Source organism: Sciurus carolinensis, chromosome 6 (assembly GCF_902686445.1).
Source record: "Sciurus carolinensis chromosome 6, mSciCar1.2, whole genome shotgun sequence".
NCBI lineage: Eukaryota > Metazoa > Chordata > Mammalia > Rodentia > Sciuridae > Sciurus > Sciurus carolinensis.
In genome coordinates, this window is record NC_062218.1 from 99,615,756 (window position 1) to 99,633,391 (window position 17,636).

Below are 17,636 nucleotides of genomic sequence, written 5' to 3' on the forward strand. Positions count from 1 at the left end.
TGCTTATAAAAACTAATCTGCCACATAGATGTAGATGGGAAGCTTCCTAACCCATTCTATGAGGCTAGGATGATACTTTAATACCAAAAACCATAGAACTTAAACACACAAAACCATGTGGGAGGGACATGGTTAACCATGTTAACACATCAAATCTGTGCAACAAAACAGTAAGACATCATGGTTAAAGTTCATTTATATCAATGACTCAAGAATTAAAAAGCTTAAGTATAAAGAGAAAATTTAAACAAATAAAAATTACTTTAAATTGTGAAAGAACAAAGAAGATTTATTTTTTAAAAAGTAATTTTCTCAAATTCAGAAGAACCACTAGTAGTTAAATATGCAACACTACAAGCACAACTGTAAGATTGACTTACTTGCTACTACAATTTTATTTACTGGATATTGGAGATCCTGGCCATTGAAACTGTATACAAAACTTAAGTAAGTGAAGGTTGAAGGTTGTTCAGCATAAAGTGTTCTAGAAAATACCATGGTGAAGAGTGAAGACCTTGAAAATGTAAGTATTATATAATGCACAATAAACTGAAAAGGTCAGTTCTGCTGGTGTAGACTTCATCATTGCTAAGCGGCTTACAAATAAATAAAATGTCCTCAACCAATATTTCTTGACTTCTTGGTTAAGGCTTCATTTTTGCTCATATTCTTTACTATCAATTTGTGGAATGGAAGAAAGTTTTCTTCAGATTTTTTAAAGATTTTGGTAGGGAGCCAGAGTTTAACTTAGTGTCCCTAGATTTAAGAAAACAAGAAATTCATTTTTTCTACAAATTCAGAATATCACAGGTGAAAGCGACAACAAGCTATTACTTACTAGCATTACTGCGACCATTAGAGAAAAAGAGATGAAATGGAAAGGCGAGGACGTGGGGAAACTCACTCCTGTTGCAGAATGCCTTCAATCCGCCATCTTTTTTTTTTTTTTTTTTTTTGGTCTATTCTTGAGAATGAAAATAACAAGCACAAAACGCAAGGTGGCGCTGCTGGCTTAAAAGAGAGGGTGAAAGAAATCCTCAGAGGATGTTACGGATTCCCGCATAAAGAAAAGTCTTGCCAGAAGGGAAGAGGAAAGGAAATCACCGTCATCGGCATAAGGGGAAAGTGGGAATCGCTCCCCACAAGAAATGCTTTTATCCCACCATTTCTAAGGATTTAGTTGCTCCCATTTCTGAGATCTGCTTGAGGCCGAGTGGTTGTGTTTTTGAAAGATTGACAAATAATGGAGGACAGAGGGAAGCGTGCTGTACAGAAAAGGCAAGTCCTATTTCTTTGTGTATTTCTGGGAATGTCTTGGGCTGGCGTGGAACCGCTTCGGTATTTTGTGGCAGAGGAAACTGAGAGAGGAACTTTTCTGGCTAATCTAGCAAAAGACTTGGGGGTGGGGGTGGGGGAACTCTCAGACCGACGGTCTAGAATTGTTTCAGATCAGAATATGCGATTTTTACTGCTCAATTCACTTACTGGTGATTTAATTCTAAATGAGAAATTGGACCGGGAAGAACTGTGCGGCCCCACAGAACCCTGTGTACTTCCTTTCCAGTTGTTATTGGAAAAACCTTTGCAGATTTTCAGTGCTGAACTACAAGTCAGAGACATCAATGATCATTCTCCAGTCTTTCTAGACAGAGAGATTCTATTGAAAATATCAGAAAGTACAAATCCAGGTGCAGCATTTCCCCTTGAAAGTGCACAGGATTCAGATGTTGGAACCAACAGCCTGAGTAATTACATCATCAGCCCTAATGCCTATTTCCATATTAATGTCCATGTTGGAGGGGAGGGGAATATCTTCCCCGAACTGGTACTGGATCAAGCGCTGGATCGCGAGGAGATACCCGAACTCAATTTAACCCTCACGGCCTTGGATGGAGGCTCTCCTAGCAGATCCGGAACCACGCTATTACGAATCCTGGTGGTAGATGTAAATGACAACGCCCCTGAATTTGTGCAGTCACTTTACAAAGTGCAGGTACCTGAGAACAGCCCGGTTGGCTCGCTGGTCGTCGCGGTCTCAGCTAGAGATTTAGATACAGGAAGTTACGGGGAAATAGTCTATGCATTTTTTTATGCCACTGAAAGAATTCTCAAAACATTTCAAATCAATTCAACATCTGGAAATCTTTATCTTAAAGCCAGATTGAACTATGAGGCGATTCAAACTTATGCATTAACTATTCAGGCCAAAGATGGTGGAGGACTTTCTGGAAATTGTACAGTGGTTGTTGAGGTAACAGATATAAACGATAATCCACCAGAAATTCTCATGTCATCACTGACTAGCCCAATTGCGGAAAACTCACCAGAGACAGTGGTTGCTGTTTTTAGAATTAGAGACAGAGATTCAGGGAACAATGGAAAAATGGTGTGCTCCATCCAGGATGATCTCCCCTTCGTCCTGAAGCCATCTGTAGAAAATTTCTACACTTTAGTAACAGAAAAATCTTTGGATCGAGAGTGGAATACTGAATACAACATCACAATCACCGTCACCGACTTGGGGACACCAAGGCTGAAAACCGAGCACAGCATAACCGTCCTGGTCTCCGACGTCAACGACAACGCCCCTGCCTTCTCGCAGACGTCCTACACGCTGTCGGTGCGCGAGAACAACAGCCCCGCCCTGCACATAGGCAGCGTCAGCGCCACAGACAGAGACTCAGGCAGCAACGCCCAGCTGACCTACTCGCTGCTGCCGCCCCAGGACCCGCACCTGCCCCTCGCCTCGCTGGTCTCCATCAACGCGGACAACGGGCAGCTGTTCGCGCTGAGGGCGCTGGACTTCGAGGCCCTGCAGGCGTTCGAGTTCCGCGTGGGCGCCACAGACCACGGCTCGCCCGCGCTGAGCAGCCAGGCGCTGGTGCGCGTCGTGGTGCTGGACGACAACGACAACTCGCCCTTCGTGCTCTACCCGCTGCAGAACGCCTCTGCGCCCTGCACCGAGCTGGTGCCCAGGGCGGCAGAGCCGGGCTACCTGGTCACCAAGGTGGTGGCGGTGGACGGAGACTCGGGCCAGAACGCCTGGCTGTCGTTCCAGCTGCTCAAGGCCACGGAGCCCGGGCTGTTTGGCGTGTGGGCGCACAATGGCGAGGTGCGCACCGCCAGGCTGCTGAGCGAGCGCGACGCGGCCAGGCACAGGCTGGTGGTGCTGGTCAAGGACAATGGCGAGCCGCCGCTGTCTGCCAGCGTCACGCTGCACGTGCTGCTGGTGGATGGCTTCTCGCAGCCCTACCTGCCGCTGCCGGAAGTGGCGCCCGAGCGCGCGCAGGCCGACTCGCTGACAGTCTACTTGGTCATCGCCTTGGCCTCGGTGTCGTCGCTCTTCCTCTTTTCGGTGCTGGTGTTTGTGGCGGTGAGGCTGTGCAAGAGGAGCAGGGCGGCGCCGCTGGGTGTGTGCTCTGTGCCAGAGGGCCACTTTCCTAGCCACCTGGTGGATGTCAGTGGTACTGGAACCCTGTCCCAGAGCTACCAGTATGAGGTGTGTCTGAAGGGAGGTCCAGGGACCAACAGTGAATTCAAGTTCCTAAAACCAATTTTCCCCAACATCCTGTCCCAGAGAATAGGGAGTGAAGTGGAAGATAATCCCTCTTTTCAGAACAATTTGGGCTTCTGATAAAGAATGAAAAATAAGTCCTTCTGAGGATATATTTCTAGTTAGAAACTTATTCTGGATACCTGTAAAGAAGTGACTTTGCATTATTTCAAGAACTCTTAAAGTCAAAGAATAAATTTCTTTATACAGAAAAAGATACAGCTTAATTCCCAAGAACCATCCACAAAGCATGATATGAATGTGTGTCATGTTTTATCTCAAACAGTTATGTTTAATGCACAGTATGTTAAATGTTAAATTTCGTTAGAGTCCTTTTAAACTGCTCCCCATTGTCTTCATTCTTTATTGCTCTTTTCCGAGTTAATTGGGATTCTGTACAAGTTAATTGGAATTTTATGTACCTACTATAAGTTTGGAGAGTAGCGATTGTAGATTACCTTTTAAAGTTTTTTTTTAATGACTTTAAGATGTATCATACACTATTTCAACACATTTAATCTCACATGAAACCTATGAGAATAGGTATTTTAAGTGGGCAAATATATGTTCATAGTGACTCAGTAAGGTTAAGTAAGTGACTAGTAAATGTCAGAGATGAGAATCTCCTAGTTTTTGTTGTTGGTATCATTGTTGGGTTTTGTGTTTTTGTTTGTTGTGGGGTTGCAATTCTGGGGATATTCACATAGCTCTGTCTGACTATGGGTAATTGACCTTGCACCAATGCTATGCTGTTTTCTGACATTAGATATCACTTGGCAAGTTTCTAACAATAGAAGAGATTTTTTTCTGTCACACTGCTGTTCAGTCTTCTATATTTAGAAATAATGATGTTACTATTGGTCTATAGTTTTATTATAAACAACAATCCATTTTTATAGGTCAGTTATTCAACTATTACTATTAAAGATCTGAGCTAACCAAATCTCAAGTAAAAAAAAAAAATGATCAACTAGTGCTTTCTCATGAACATGATTTTCATTTAAAAGAAAAGATTAATGGTCCTGAGTAAGAATATTACATAATTTTGATTGCTTCATTAGCTCATTGGTTTCCTCACATTGCAGTGTTTCTTCTGCAGTATTTCATAGCTATATTATAATACATTTTCCCATTTTATTTTAAAGGTTTATTTTTTAGAATTTCCTACTCAATATAATGCAGTGCTGAATCAGAAAAATTTAAGAAAATGAATAGTTTAAAATGTATAATATCAAAGAGAAACATAAACTGTCAATAAATTTTAGAAATTCTGGGGCATTAAGGAGAAGCTTTGTATTTAAAAATTATCCAGAGCTGGAGATGTAGATCCAGTATAGAGCACCTAGCATGCTTGAGGTTCTGTATTTAATCTCGAGGAGATAGATAGATAGATAGATAGATAGATAGATAGATACAGATATATAGATATGAATGTGCTCTCAAAATATTTTACATTAGTCCCAAAATAGTAGTAGTACCACTGTATAATACTAGTGTGATATCATCTATAGACAAATTATAGGAACAAAATCTTAAATTGTTTTCAATAACTTCTCCAACAAATAAATAGCATGGAAAATGAGAAAGGGAAATTTAAACAATAAAAGAACTTAAGAGACTTGCCAGCCAAGTACAATATGTATGTCTTTCTTGGATCTTGACTGAAACCAACAATGATTTTGAATATACTAGGTAAATTTGAATATATATGAATATTAAATATTTGAATATACATGAATATTAAATAATATTAACAATTTCTTAGGTATGATAATGGAATTATAGTTTAGGTTGTTTTTTGGGGGGTGATACTAAGAATTGAACCCAGGATGCTTAACCACTGAGCCGCATCCCCAGCCCTTTTTTTTCCCTGTTCTTTTTTTAAGTACTTTTTTTAGAGACAGGGTCTCACTGACTTACTTGTGATCTCACTAAGTTGCTGAGGTTGGCTTTGAACTTGTGATTTTCCTGCCTCAGCCTCCTGAGTGGCTGGGATTACAGGCATGTGCCACCATGCCCAGCTGTAGTTTAGGTTTAAGCCTTTAACAGTGAGAAATGCATAACAAAGTGTGGATGAAAATTCACTTTTCCTGAATGCAAAAATGTTGGATTGATGGAGTAAAGAATTATGGAAACATATTGATAAGTGTTGAAACTAGTGATGAGTACATGGAGGGTTATCGTGGTATTCTTTTATGAGGTTTGAGTGGTTTTTTTTTTTTTTTAATGACAGAGCTATTAGAAGTTGATTTTGTGAGAAAAGACATAGAGGTAATCTAAAAAGACATTCTTCCAAGATACACAATTACTACTACTGTCACAGATTGTACCAGTATTTATGCCTGTATTTAGATAAAATTTCCAGTGTTTCCTTGTTTCATCATTTGACATAACTTCTTTCTGAGATAGTTCTGCTTATGCATTCATCTATCATGTGAATTTTGAGGTGTTTTTAGTCAAAGCAATGAATTCATGCAGATTCAGCTAGATAGTGGCATCAAATCACTATATTTTGTTTATTTGTAAAGTTAATTTTTCTCTACATCAGTTTCCTCATCTATAAGGTGGAAAATTCATAATAACCCTGTGTGGTAATTGCTATTATTATGTTCACCTAAGGCAAAGAAAGATAAAGTGATTTGCCCAAGCTTCCTAAGGAAGGTTCATAAGTAGTAGTTGTTTCCATAGTTCACAGTAATAAAAAGTGTATAATTCTGAAAGTTTTCTGTTATTCCAATATATGTATATTTTTTCTGATTAGACTGTTTCAATATGTAGCCTTTTGCCCCAAACTCAATGAGAATTATAGAAAAGCTCTGCTACTGTCATTTCTCTTGTGTGCACTTCAGGTAATTGTCTGCCCAATAAGGTACAGTGATAATTGAGGTGGTGTTGTAACTGGTACATAGAGGCAATGTTAGGAATATTGCATCCATTTTCATTCCACAAATTGTAAGAACCTATAAGGACGCTTGGTGGTGCTGCAGGATAAGAAGGTACAAACAGGAACCATAGCTGAGACTCTAATGAGGCAAAATTACCAGCAGAGACTGGAAATCCAACTGAAACTTGAATGCCACAGAAAGGAGGACTGGGTCCTCTGAAAATGACTCTAAAAAGGACTGGAATATTTCTCAAATGTCTTGTGGAATAACCACAGCATCAGATACAGGGGACTTTACAGTTCTTCAGAACACTGTTGCAGTGGGTTGTACCAAACAACAATGGAGACCAGCAGGAAACGCATTTGCCGACAAACGCAAGTCATTTTCTTTTTCCTATTGGGCTTATTTATGGAGGTAGCTGGAGAGGCTAGGCGCTATTCTGTAGTGGAGGAAACTGAGGGCAACTACTTTTTAACCAATCTAGCAAAGGATTTGGGTCTGGGACAAAGGGAACTCTTCAGGCGGGGGGTTAGGGTCGTTTCCAAAGGGAATAAGCTACATTTGCAGATCAATCAGGAGACCGGGGATTTGTTACTAAATGAAAAACTGGACCGGGAGGAATTGTGCGGGCACACAGAGCCCTGTGTGCTGCGTTTCCAGGTGATGCTAGAGAATCCTTTAGAATTTTTTCAAGCTGAGTTACAAATAATAGACATAAATGACCACTCCCCTGTGTTTTTGGACAAAGAAATGTTGCTAAAAGTATCAGAGAGCAGTTCTTCTGGGACTACATTTCCTCTGAAGAATGCTCAGGACATGGATGTAGGCCAAAATAATATTGAGAACTATGTAATCAGTCCCAACCCGTATTTTCGGGTCCTTACCCAAAAACGCAGTGATGGCAGGAAATATCCCCAGCTGGTGCTGGAGAAAGCGTTGGATCGAGAGGAGGAACCTGAGATCAAGTTAACCCTTACAGCACAGGATGGCGGTTCTCCACCCCTGTCTGGCACAGCTCAGATCCGCGTAGAAGTCATGGACATCAATGATAATGCCCCTGAATTTCAGCAGCTCATCTATAGGGTGCAGATTCCTGAGGACAGTCCGATAGGTTTCCTGATTGTCACAGTCTCTGCTACAGATATAGACCTTGGAGCCAACGGAGAGATCTCCTATTCACTTTTCCAGGCTTCAGATGAGATTAGCAAAAATTTTGCAATCAATCCCTTGACAGGAGAAATTCGACTGAAAGAACAACTTGATTTTGAAAGAGTTCAGTCCTATGAAATCAATATAGAGGCGAAAGATGCCGGAAGTTTTACTGGAAAATGCACGGTTCTGACCCAAGTCACGGATGTTAATGACCATGCCCCAGAAGTTACCATGTCTGCACTTACCAGTCCCATCCCTGAGAACTCTCCTGAGACAGTGGTTGCAGTTTTCAGTGTGTTGGATCTTGATTCAGGAGAAAATGGGAAAATAATTTGCTCCATTGGGGAGAATCTACCCTTTTTCCTGAAATCTTCAGTGGAAAACTTTTACACCCTATTAACAGAGAGACCGCTGGACAGAGAAAAAACAGCTGAGTACAACATCACCATCACTGTCACTGATTTAGGAACACCAATGTTGAAAACACAACTTAACATAACAGTGCAGGTATCAGATGTCAATGATAATTCGCCAATCTTCTCGCAAACATCCTACACCCTGTCGGTGTGTGAGAACAACCAGCCTGCCCTGCACATAGGCGGCGTCAGCGCCACAGACAGAGACTCAGGCAGCAACGCCCAGCTGACCTACTCGCTGCTGCCGCCCCAGGACCCGCACCTGCCCCTCGCCTCGCTGGTCTCCATCAACGCGGACAACGGGCAGCTGTTCGCGCTGAGGGCGCTGGACTTCGAGGCCCTGCAGGCGTTCGAGTTCCGCGTGGGCGCCACAGACCGAGGCTCGCCCGCGCTGAGCAGCCAGACGCTGGTGCGCGTCGTGGTGCTGGACGACAACGACAACTCGCCCTTCGTGCTCTACCCGCTGCAGAACGCCTCTGCGCCCTGCACCGAGCTGGTGCCCAGGGCGGCAGAGCCGGGCTACCTGGTCACCAAGGTGGTGGCGGTGGACGGAGACTCGGGCCAGAACGCCTGGCTGTCGTTCCAGCTGCTCAAGGCCACGGAGCCCGGGCTGTTTGGCGTGTGGGCGCACAATGGCGAGGTGCGCACCGCCAGGCTGCTGAGCGAGCGCGACGCGGCCAGGCACAGGCTGGTGGTGCTGGTCAAGGACAATGGCGAGCCGCCGCTGTCTGCCAGCGTCACGCTGCACGTGCTGCTGGTGGATGGCTTCTCGCAGCCCTACCTGCCGCTGCCGGAAGTGGCGCCCGAGCGCGCGCAGGCCGACTCGCTGACAATCTACTTGGTCATCGCCTTGGCCTCGGTGTCGTCGCTCTTCCTCTTTTCCGTGCTGATGTTTGTAGCAGTGAGGCTGTGCAGGCGTCGCAGGGCGGCGCCGCTGGGTGTGTGCTCTGTGCCTGAGGGCCACTTTCCTGGTCACCTGGTGGATGTCAGTGGCACTGGCACCCTGTCCCAGAGCTACCAGTATGAGGTGTGCTTGACAGGAGGCTCAGGGACCAGTGAATTCAAGTTTCTGAAGCCAGGTTTACCTAATTTCCAAGTCCGTTCCCTTGGGTCAGAAATGGAAGAAAACCGCAACTGTAGAAATGACTTAGGCTTCAATATTCAGTTAAAATAATCATTTTTAATATATGGTATTTTAATTTCGTGGCAAATTCAAAGTGATGGTTTTTATGTCAGAGTGTTATGAATTTTTAAATCACACTAAACTAGCCTGAAGTATTTAGGTTTTCACTGGTTTAAAATATTGGTTTCTTATCTTTTCTCTATGTTTATAAAATGAGTGATACTAAATCTTGCCTTTCAAACACTGCTGATGTCAATGGTCATAGAAATCTTTGTTCTGCAATAGTTTAGGAATGGGGAGGAAGACTGGAAAATTAATTCTACATACTCAATTGCAATTCCTTGTATATTTTTTTAGTTGTTAAAGCATGACTCTATCTACAGAGAAGTAATGTACTAATAATCTGTCTAATCAGGAAGGAAGATAACTGTACAGTGAGAATATTTGGGTCATGCTTTATTTTATCCAGATAGTACTACTCTTTGATTTTTTTTCTTAAAATGTTATATAATTGTACTTCTTTTATCACAGAAAAGTTTTTAAGATAATTATTTTAAACTGCTTTTCACTTACTTTCATTGGTGTTAAAGGAAGGGAAATGTTGTGCCATATTTATCTTGTGAGATGAAGTAGCATGGTAGTGAAATTGGCTTTTCTGCTTTGAGAAACATTAACCATCTGTAACAGAAAGTACAGTGACCAATGTTCATTCATCTTTTCTTCTTTAGTATCAGACCCCAAGTTTAGGGAATTAGGGTACTTGATCAAAAGAATATATTTTCAAATGCTTCTTGGCAGTTGGAATTGGACACATTACTATGTTATAGTCTAAGATGTATGCACAAAACTTCCAGGTAACTCCCAATACTTTTTTGGTTCTGGTCCTTTCACTTGCTAGGCAGACTCTACCACTGAGTTTCACCCCCTAACCTCAGGAAGAACTTTTAGAGGGAGATAATTCATCTGGAAGGGTGTCACATTTTTTCCTTCTCCAAAAACACTGCTTTGTGGTGCTTTAAATGTGTATGGAATGGGTCATAAACAAACAGCCATGTAGAATTCTGATGGTAGAAACAATGGACCAAGACAGTGTGATGACATTGAGTCATCATGTCATCCTCCTTCTAAACATTTTTTACTTAAGTAATAAGGGAACATCTATCTTATGTAACCCACCACTATTTCAGTTTTTATGCTACCTCCAGTGGAATCTATTTAACAGTAATACACAGTTAAAATGCACAAATCTTAGGTAAATGGTATGATATAACTGATCTTTTTGACATTTGTGTTTCTTGATTTCTAATTTATCTAAAAGTATTGTATAGTGTTTTACATTCATTATCTTTTTAATCTTTTCCAAAATCCTAAGGGAGCCAGCATATTATTCCCCTTTTTACATATGAGGAAATTGGAGATTTAGGACAATAAAGTAACTTGCTCATGATTCTGAGTAAATTTGAAATATAAATCTAAGTCTACCTAAATTTAATTCCTCAGTTCTTAACCAGTATGCTATATTGGCAGGCATTAACTGGGTGCATTGTTTCCCAAAGAAGTAAATTTAATTATTAGTTCTAATCTTACTCCATGAATTAAATTCCTATGTGAAAATAAAACTTTTAGCCCATAGTTTGTATTCATTTTTATACAAGTTCTGTAGATAAATAAAACCAAGTTTCTTGGAGAATTCCTGTTCCTAGTAAGCTGGGTCATATACCACAATTGATCCAAATCAGTCTGATAGTATTCGTGGTGTTCTTAGCATGTCACATTCGTTATTGCAGAAATGATGGCACTGAAAAAAGAGTAGTTACTCTCTGGTTGCATTTCTTGAATTTTTTTATGCTTTTTTCTTCAGTCTTCCTTTATCAACTGTAATGTATTTATATTTGTTTTGTTTGGAAAGTTGAAACTTGCTTTATTATATACATTTGCATACGTCCCTTATTAAAATTAAATATATTATATTCATTTTGGTAAATCATATTTTGAAAGCAGTTGCTATTCTAGTACTAGTTGTAATCAAAACCTAATTTTAGAAAACTACAGGCAATATTGTGGAGGAGTTTTCTTCACTAAATAATTTAGAGATCTGGAAATTCAGTAGAAAAAATATGATGGGCTCCAGTTATTTTCTGTTAAGATTAACAATGTCTTTGACATTCCTCTTTAAAACTATGCTGAAAAAAAACTATGCATGTGTCATAAATGACTGTTTGGAAAGAATGACCCATCAGAGCTGAAATAATTTTTCAGCATTTGTTATAGTACTATTCTTGTAGAAATTATAACTTTTTGTTGATTCAACTGCTATGTGCATGTGAATCCATATTTATGTTAATGTGTTAGTTTTCTATTGTTGCTTGAAAAAATCACAAACTTAGTTTCTTAAAACAATTAAAATGTATAATCTTACAGTTTTTTATACAAGAAATCTGTATGAGTCTTACTGAGCTAAAATACCAAATCAATAGTGATGTTTTGCATTTCAGGGACTCTAGAGGAGAACCCGTTTCTTTGTCTTTTCCAGATTCTAGGTGCTACCTATATTACTTGTCTCATGACTCTTTCATCCATCTTCAAAGCCAGAAACATAGCTACTCTTGTCATTCTTTACTGGTTACATCTCCCTCTGACTGTAGCCAGGGAAGAGCCTGTCTTATCTAAATAATACAGGATGGTCATCCCTTCACAAGATCTTAAATTTAAACAGATTTGCAAATAATTTTTTTGCCATGTAAGGTAACACATTTACAGATTTTGGGACATCTTTGAGTAGCCATTATTCTATCACAGGTTGGTGACTTGGAAGAAAATTCTCCATCCTAACAGTACCACCCACCTGTGGTCAAAGGAGGGCATATGAAAGTCTTTACAGCAGAAGTTTAGGCCTCACTGATTTGATGCTTGAACTCAAGACAAGGTAATTAAAAAAGTTCTTAAACTTATGCACAAGAGCACTGAATTGATAAAGATCATGAACTGTTTTATGGTCCTGGGACTCAAATCCAGGTCTCATGCATGCTAGACAACTCTACCACTGGGTATACCCCCATCCCATCCATGAATCTCTACTGGAATTCAATTCAAATTATAAAATGGAAAACACAAACAAAAGAATCCAAATTTGATAAGGGTCTTACATCTAGAATATATAAAGGACACATAAACGAATTATAAAATAATTCAATTTACAAAACCAGGCAAACATCTGAATAGACATTTTTCCAAGGAAAATGATCAATGGCTGATAAACACATGAAAAGATGCTCAATATCATTAGTCATTAGGGAAATACAAAATTACAGTGAGACACCATTTCATAACCACTGGGGTAGCTACAATAAAAAAGTCAGATAATAACAAGCACTGGGAAGATGTAGGAATATTGGAATCCTGATATACTGCTGAGGATGTAAAGTAATTCAGTCATTTAGGGAAAAAAATCAAACGTAGAAATATCATGTGACCCAGAAATTTCACGACTAGCAAAACAAAATTATAGGTTCACCCCAAAACTGGTATAAGAATGTTCATAACAGCCTTGTTCAGAATAGCCAAAAGGTGTAAACAACTCAAATGTCCATTGGTGCATGAATAGATCATCAAAATGTGATCTATCTATACAACAGAGTATTATTCAGTCATAAAAAGAAGTGCTGTTACATGCTAAAACTTGAATAAAATCTTGAAAGCATTATTCTATGAAAGGAACTAGTCACAGAAGTCTGTATATCTTATCATTTTCTTCATGTGAAAGTTTAAGATAGGAAACTCTATAAAAAGTAGATTAATAAATGCTTGGGGTTGAAACTAGGAAAATGGGACAATAGTAGGAGTACAGTTAAAGGACACAGGGTTTCTTCTTAAAGTGATGGAAATATTCTAAAATTGATTATGAATGCACAACAACACAAATATATTAAAAATTACTCAATCAAATGCTTTAAGTTGGTGAATTTTTGGTATGTGAGTTATATCTCAAAGCTGTTTTTAAAAGAATAAGACAGAAAATGTTATTGTATTTTTTTAAAAAAGAATCCCAAAGTGTGGCAGGGCCAACCTTGAGATTTGCCTATTTAGAAAATTATTTTCCATCAACTTGAAAATTGTAAAAATTCAGTTCTGAAGCTTAGGTGTTGGCAAGAAGTTATTTATTCTTTAATAAAGCATTAGTTAGGGTCTTGGATGTGTTTTTGTGGTAAAGGTCTTGCTTACCATGCAAGAAGCCCTGGAGATTAACTGTATTCTTTAGAACCCCACTGATTGTAATTTTGCATCTTACATTCATTTATAATTCTACAATGAGTACCATGAAACATATGTGCTGTCACTTTGGAAACATTTTGCTTGTACATGTATGTTCTTCAGTTTAAATCTATATTATAACATTTAATCATTAACAATAGCAACTGTCAGTAATATCACTGATAATTTGCTCTTTGTACTCCTTCCCATGAAACACCACAGAGTTCTCTCTGTACATACAAAAGCCACTTGAAAATAGAACTCAAGTGTTTTATATCACATAGCCTATTTCTTCAGTTTTGAGAATTTGGTCTCCAGTTCCACCAAAAAATGTAAGACTCAGTGAACGCATGGTGGCGCTATAGGCCAAGAAGATGGAAAACAACAATTGCTTCTGCAACTCCAGTTTGCCAGCCAGTTTCCTGCCGCCTGGAAGCAAAAGAAAAGCTTTCTCCGCCAGAGCAAAAGCGAGTGTGATATCTTTAAACACTCTATTTAGCCTCCTGATTCTGGCGTTCTGGACTGCAGGACAGCTCTACCAAGACCCTGGGTACACGTGAATCTCCTGAACCAAAATTTCCAGGAAAGAGCAATGGAGATTGAATGGCTGCAAAATCGGAGACAAAGGCAAGTCTTACTTTTCTTTGTTTTGCTGAGCTTGTCTGGGGCAGGCGCTGAGTTGGGACCATATTTGGTAGTGGAAGAAACGGAGAGGGGTTCCTTAGTGGCAAATCTAGTGAAAGACCTGGGGCTGCAGTTGACAGAGATGTCCACCCGCAGGGCCCGGATCATTTCCCAAGGAGACAAAGAGCATTTGCAGCTCAAAGTTCAAACTGGGGATTTGCTCATAAATAATAAATTAGATCGAGAGGAGCTATGTGGGCCCACTGAGCCTTGCATACTAAATTTCCAAGTGTTAATAGAAAAACCCTTAAAGATATTTCAGGCTGAACTGAGGGTGAAAGACATAAATGATCATTCTCCTGTGTTCCCTGAAAAAGAAATACTTCTTAAAATACCGGAAAACAGTCCCCTAGGAAATGTGTTCCCTCTGAATAATGCTCTGGACTTGGACGTAGGAAGCAATAATGTTCAGAACTATAAAATCAGCCCCAACTCCCATTTCCGCGTTGTTACCCACGAGCGCAGCAATGGCAAGAAATACCCTCAACTGGTTTTGGAAAAAGAGCTGGATCGGGAGGAACAGCCTGAATTAAGATTAACCCTGACAGCTCTGGATGGCGGCTCTCCACCGCTGTCTGGAACAGCAGAGGTCCATATCGAAGTGATGGACACCAACGATAATGCCCCTGAGTTTCAGCAGTCAATCTACAAGGTGCAAATTCCTGAGAACAGCCCGGTAAGCTCTCTGGTAGTCACTGTCTCCGCCAGTGATTTAGACAGCGGGATCAATGGGAAAATAACATATACACTCTTTCAGCCTTCAGAAGATATTAGCGAAACTTTGGAGCTAAATCCTATGACAGGAGAAATTAGACTTAGAAAACAAGTAGATTTTGAAAGAGTCCTGTTTTATGAAGTGGACATCAAGGCTACAGACGGAGGAGGTCTTTCAGGAGAATGCACTCTTCTCCTGCAGGTGTTGGATGTAAATGATAACCACCCTGAAGTGGCCGTGTCTGCACTCAACAGTCCCATTCCTGAAAACTCCCCGGAGATGGTAGTTGCTGTTTTCAGAGTTTCAGATCCTGACTCTGGGAACAACGGAAAGACGATTTCCTCCATTCCGGAAGACCTGCCCTTTCTTCTAAAACCTTCAGGCAAGAACTTTTACACCTTGGAAACAAAGAGAGCACTAGACAGAGAAGAAAGAGCGGAATACAACATGACCATTACTGTCACAGATATGGGGACACCCATGCTAAAAACTCAGCTTAACATAACAGTGCAGGTATCAGACGTCAATGACAACGCCCCTGCCTTCTCGCAGACGTCCTACACGCTGTCGGTGCGCGAGAACAACAGCCCCGCCCTGCACATAGGCGGCGTCAGCGCCACAGACAGAGACTCAGGCAGCAACGCCCAGCTGACCTACTCGCTGCTGCCGCCCCAGGACCCGCACCTGCCCCTCGCCTCGCTGGTCTCCATCAACGCGGACAACGGGCAGCTGTTCGCGCTGAGGGCGCTGGACTTCGAGGCCCTGCAGGCGTTCGAGTTCCGCGTGGGCGCCACAGACCACGGCTCGCCCGCGCTGAGCAGCCAGACGCTGGTGCGCGTCGTGGTGCTGGACGACAACGACAACTCGCCCTTCGTGCTCTACCCGCTGCAGAATGCCTCTGCGCCCTGCACCGAGCTGGTGCCCAGGGCGGCAGAGCCGGGCTACCTGGTCACCAAGGTGGTGGCGGTGGACGGAGACTCGGGCCAGAACGCCTGGCTGTCGTTCCAGCTGCTCAAGGCCACGGAGCCCGGGCTGTTTGGCGTGTGGGCGCACAATGGCGAGGTGCGCACCGCCAGGCTGCTGAGCGAGCGCGACGCGGCCAGGCACAGGCTGGTGGTGCTGGTCAAGGACAATGGCGAGCCGCCGCTGTCTGCCAGCGTCACGCTGCACGTGCTGCTGGTGGAAGGCTTCTCGCAGCCCTACCTGCCGCTGCCGGAAGTGGCGCCCGAGCGCGCGCAGGTCGACTCGCTGACAGTCTACTTGGTCATCGCCCTGGCCTCGGTGTCATCACTCTTCCTCTTTTCGGTGCTGGTGTTTGTGGCGGTGAAGCTGTGCAGGAGGAGCAGGGCGGCGCCGCTGGGTGTGTGCTCTGTGCCTGAGGGCCACTTTCCTGGTCACCTGGTGGATGTCAGTGGCACTGGCACCCTGTCCCAGAGCTACCAGCATGAGGTGTGTCTGAAGGAAAGTTCTGTGACCAGCGAGTTTAAGTTCTTGAAACCCATTATACCCGTCCACCCACCAGAGTGCCATGGGAAAGAAATAGAAGAAAATTCTATCTGCCACAATACTTTTGGATTTAATTATTAATAGAATCCATTTAATAAAGGCATTTACCCACGGGCTCCCTGTGCTGGTGTTTGAAACAGGGCTTCAAATGCTAGACAAGCACTCTACACTGCCCTTCAAGCCCAGATCTTTAGTTTTTGAGATGGATCCTGTCTGAATTGTTCTGGTTGAACAGCAACTTCAACCTGTATCTGCCTGCTTCAGCCTTTGAAGTAGCTGAGATTACAAGTATATGCCGACATGTCAGGCTGTCATAAATGTTTTAATACTGTCTTGTTGGTTTCAATTGTTTATGCCATTACCATGAATAATTAAGAACTATTTAATTTTCAGTTTAATTCATTATTAGTTAACTACATAGCTTTTCCTTTATGTGTACTCAATTGTTTCTCATAGACTCTTAATGAGCCAATCTTTAAAGCTGACATCATTTTAAACTTTTCCTATATATTTTTTATTGGCTTTATTATCTCCACATATTTCATGTTGGTTCTCCTTTTTCTAGACTTCTGCAATTATTAAAACATTCTGCTGCATGGGATGTGCATATATACTATTTGATATTCTATTTTCCTTTCTAAATTGGTATTCTTTTGATCTGTCATCCTTTCATTATTACAGATTTCTTAAACTATATTACTTTTTAAAGTTTTTTCCCTGTTGATGTATCTGCATTTAAGATATTTCTGTTGTAAGTGGTATGATATTGAATCAGCCTAACCTGAAAATAAGAAAAGTCATTGTAAGATATTGAGTGTTTGTGAATGTGCTTAAGTTCAAGTTTGTAAGACAAAGGCAAACTTCAGGCATTCTACAGAATCACATGGAAATTATTTAATAATTTATTACTTTTAATTGTGTGTGAAAAAGTCAGAAGTTCCTGTTAAGTTTTATTGGCTAGCCATCTAGTTCCATTCAGCTGAAAAAAAAAATTAGTTTATATAATGTGGCTTTTATATTTAGCAGAGTAGTGGGGTTTTGTTTTTTGTTTTTGTTTCTTGGCATTATGTAGCCTTTTCTGTGTGCAACATTCCTAGATTCACTGGACTTAATTTATATCACTTACTTGTTATGGGAAATCATAATATCTAGAAGATTATCTTTCTAGGTATTAGTCCTTCAAATAAAATTCTCTGTGAGCAAATGGCCTAATGTTATTTTTACTTTCCATAATGTCATGTGTTAGTTATGTTCTTTGCCTCCCTTTATTTGATACACATAAATTAAGTCTTATTGAATTTCAATTAAAAGGAACCTTGAAATAAAGGTCAGACCATTATTTAATTCTGGA

At 41.2% G+C, this 17,636-nt stretch overlaps 2 protein-coding genes across 3 annotated transcripts; both read left to right on the forward strand.

Moving 5' to 3' along the window:
- The first annotated feature begins 1,102 nt into the window (after positions 1-1,102).
- LOC124986587 (protocadherin beta-7) lies at positions 1,103-11,500 on the forward strand. Of its 2 annotated transcripts, XM_047555027.1 has the most exons (3): positions 1,103-1,441; positions 5,729-5,738; positions 6,986-11,500. In XM_047555027.1, exons 1-3 carry the CDS (start codon positions 1,244-1,246, stop codon positions 9,178-9,180), a joined length of 2,403 nt encoding a protein of 800 aa, XP_047410983.1. In that variant the 5' UTR covers positions 1,103-1,243; the 3' UTR covers positions 9,181-11,500. The 2 variants fall into 2 exon arrangements, with proteins under 2 accessions (XP_047410983.1, XP_047410982.1); XM_047555026.1 differs by lacking the exons at positions 5,729-5,738; positions 6,986-11,500 and having other exon boundaries at positions 1,103-4,182.
- A 159-nt stretch (positions 11,501-11,659) lies between these two features.
- LOC124986586 (protocadherin beta-16-like) lies at positions 11,660-17,492 on the forward strand. The gene is made up of 2 exons (XM_047555025.1): positions 11,660-12,055; positions 13,603-17,492. Exon 2 carries the CDS (start codon positions 13,973-13,975, stop codon positions 16,364-16,366), a length of 2,394 nt encoding a protein of 797 aa, XP_047410981.1. The 5' UTR covers positions 11,660-12,055; positions 13,603-13,972; the 3' UTR covers positions 16,367-17,492.
- Positions 17,493-17,636: the final 144 nt, after the last annotated feature.

Bases quoted from the DNA above. Each gene is read 5' to 3' on its own strand.
- LOC124986587 (XM_047555027.1), top strand. From the start codon at position 1,244: ATGGAGGACAGAGGGAAGCGTGCTGTACAGAAAAGGCAAGTCCTATTT.
- LOC124986586 (XM_047555025.1), top strand. From the start codon at position 13,973: ATGGAGATTGAATGGCTGCAAAATCGGAGACAAAGGCAAGTCTTACTT.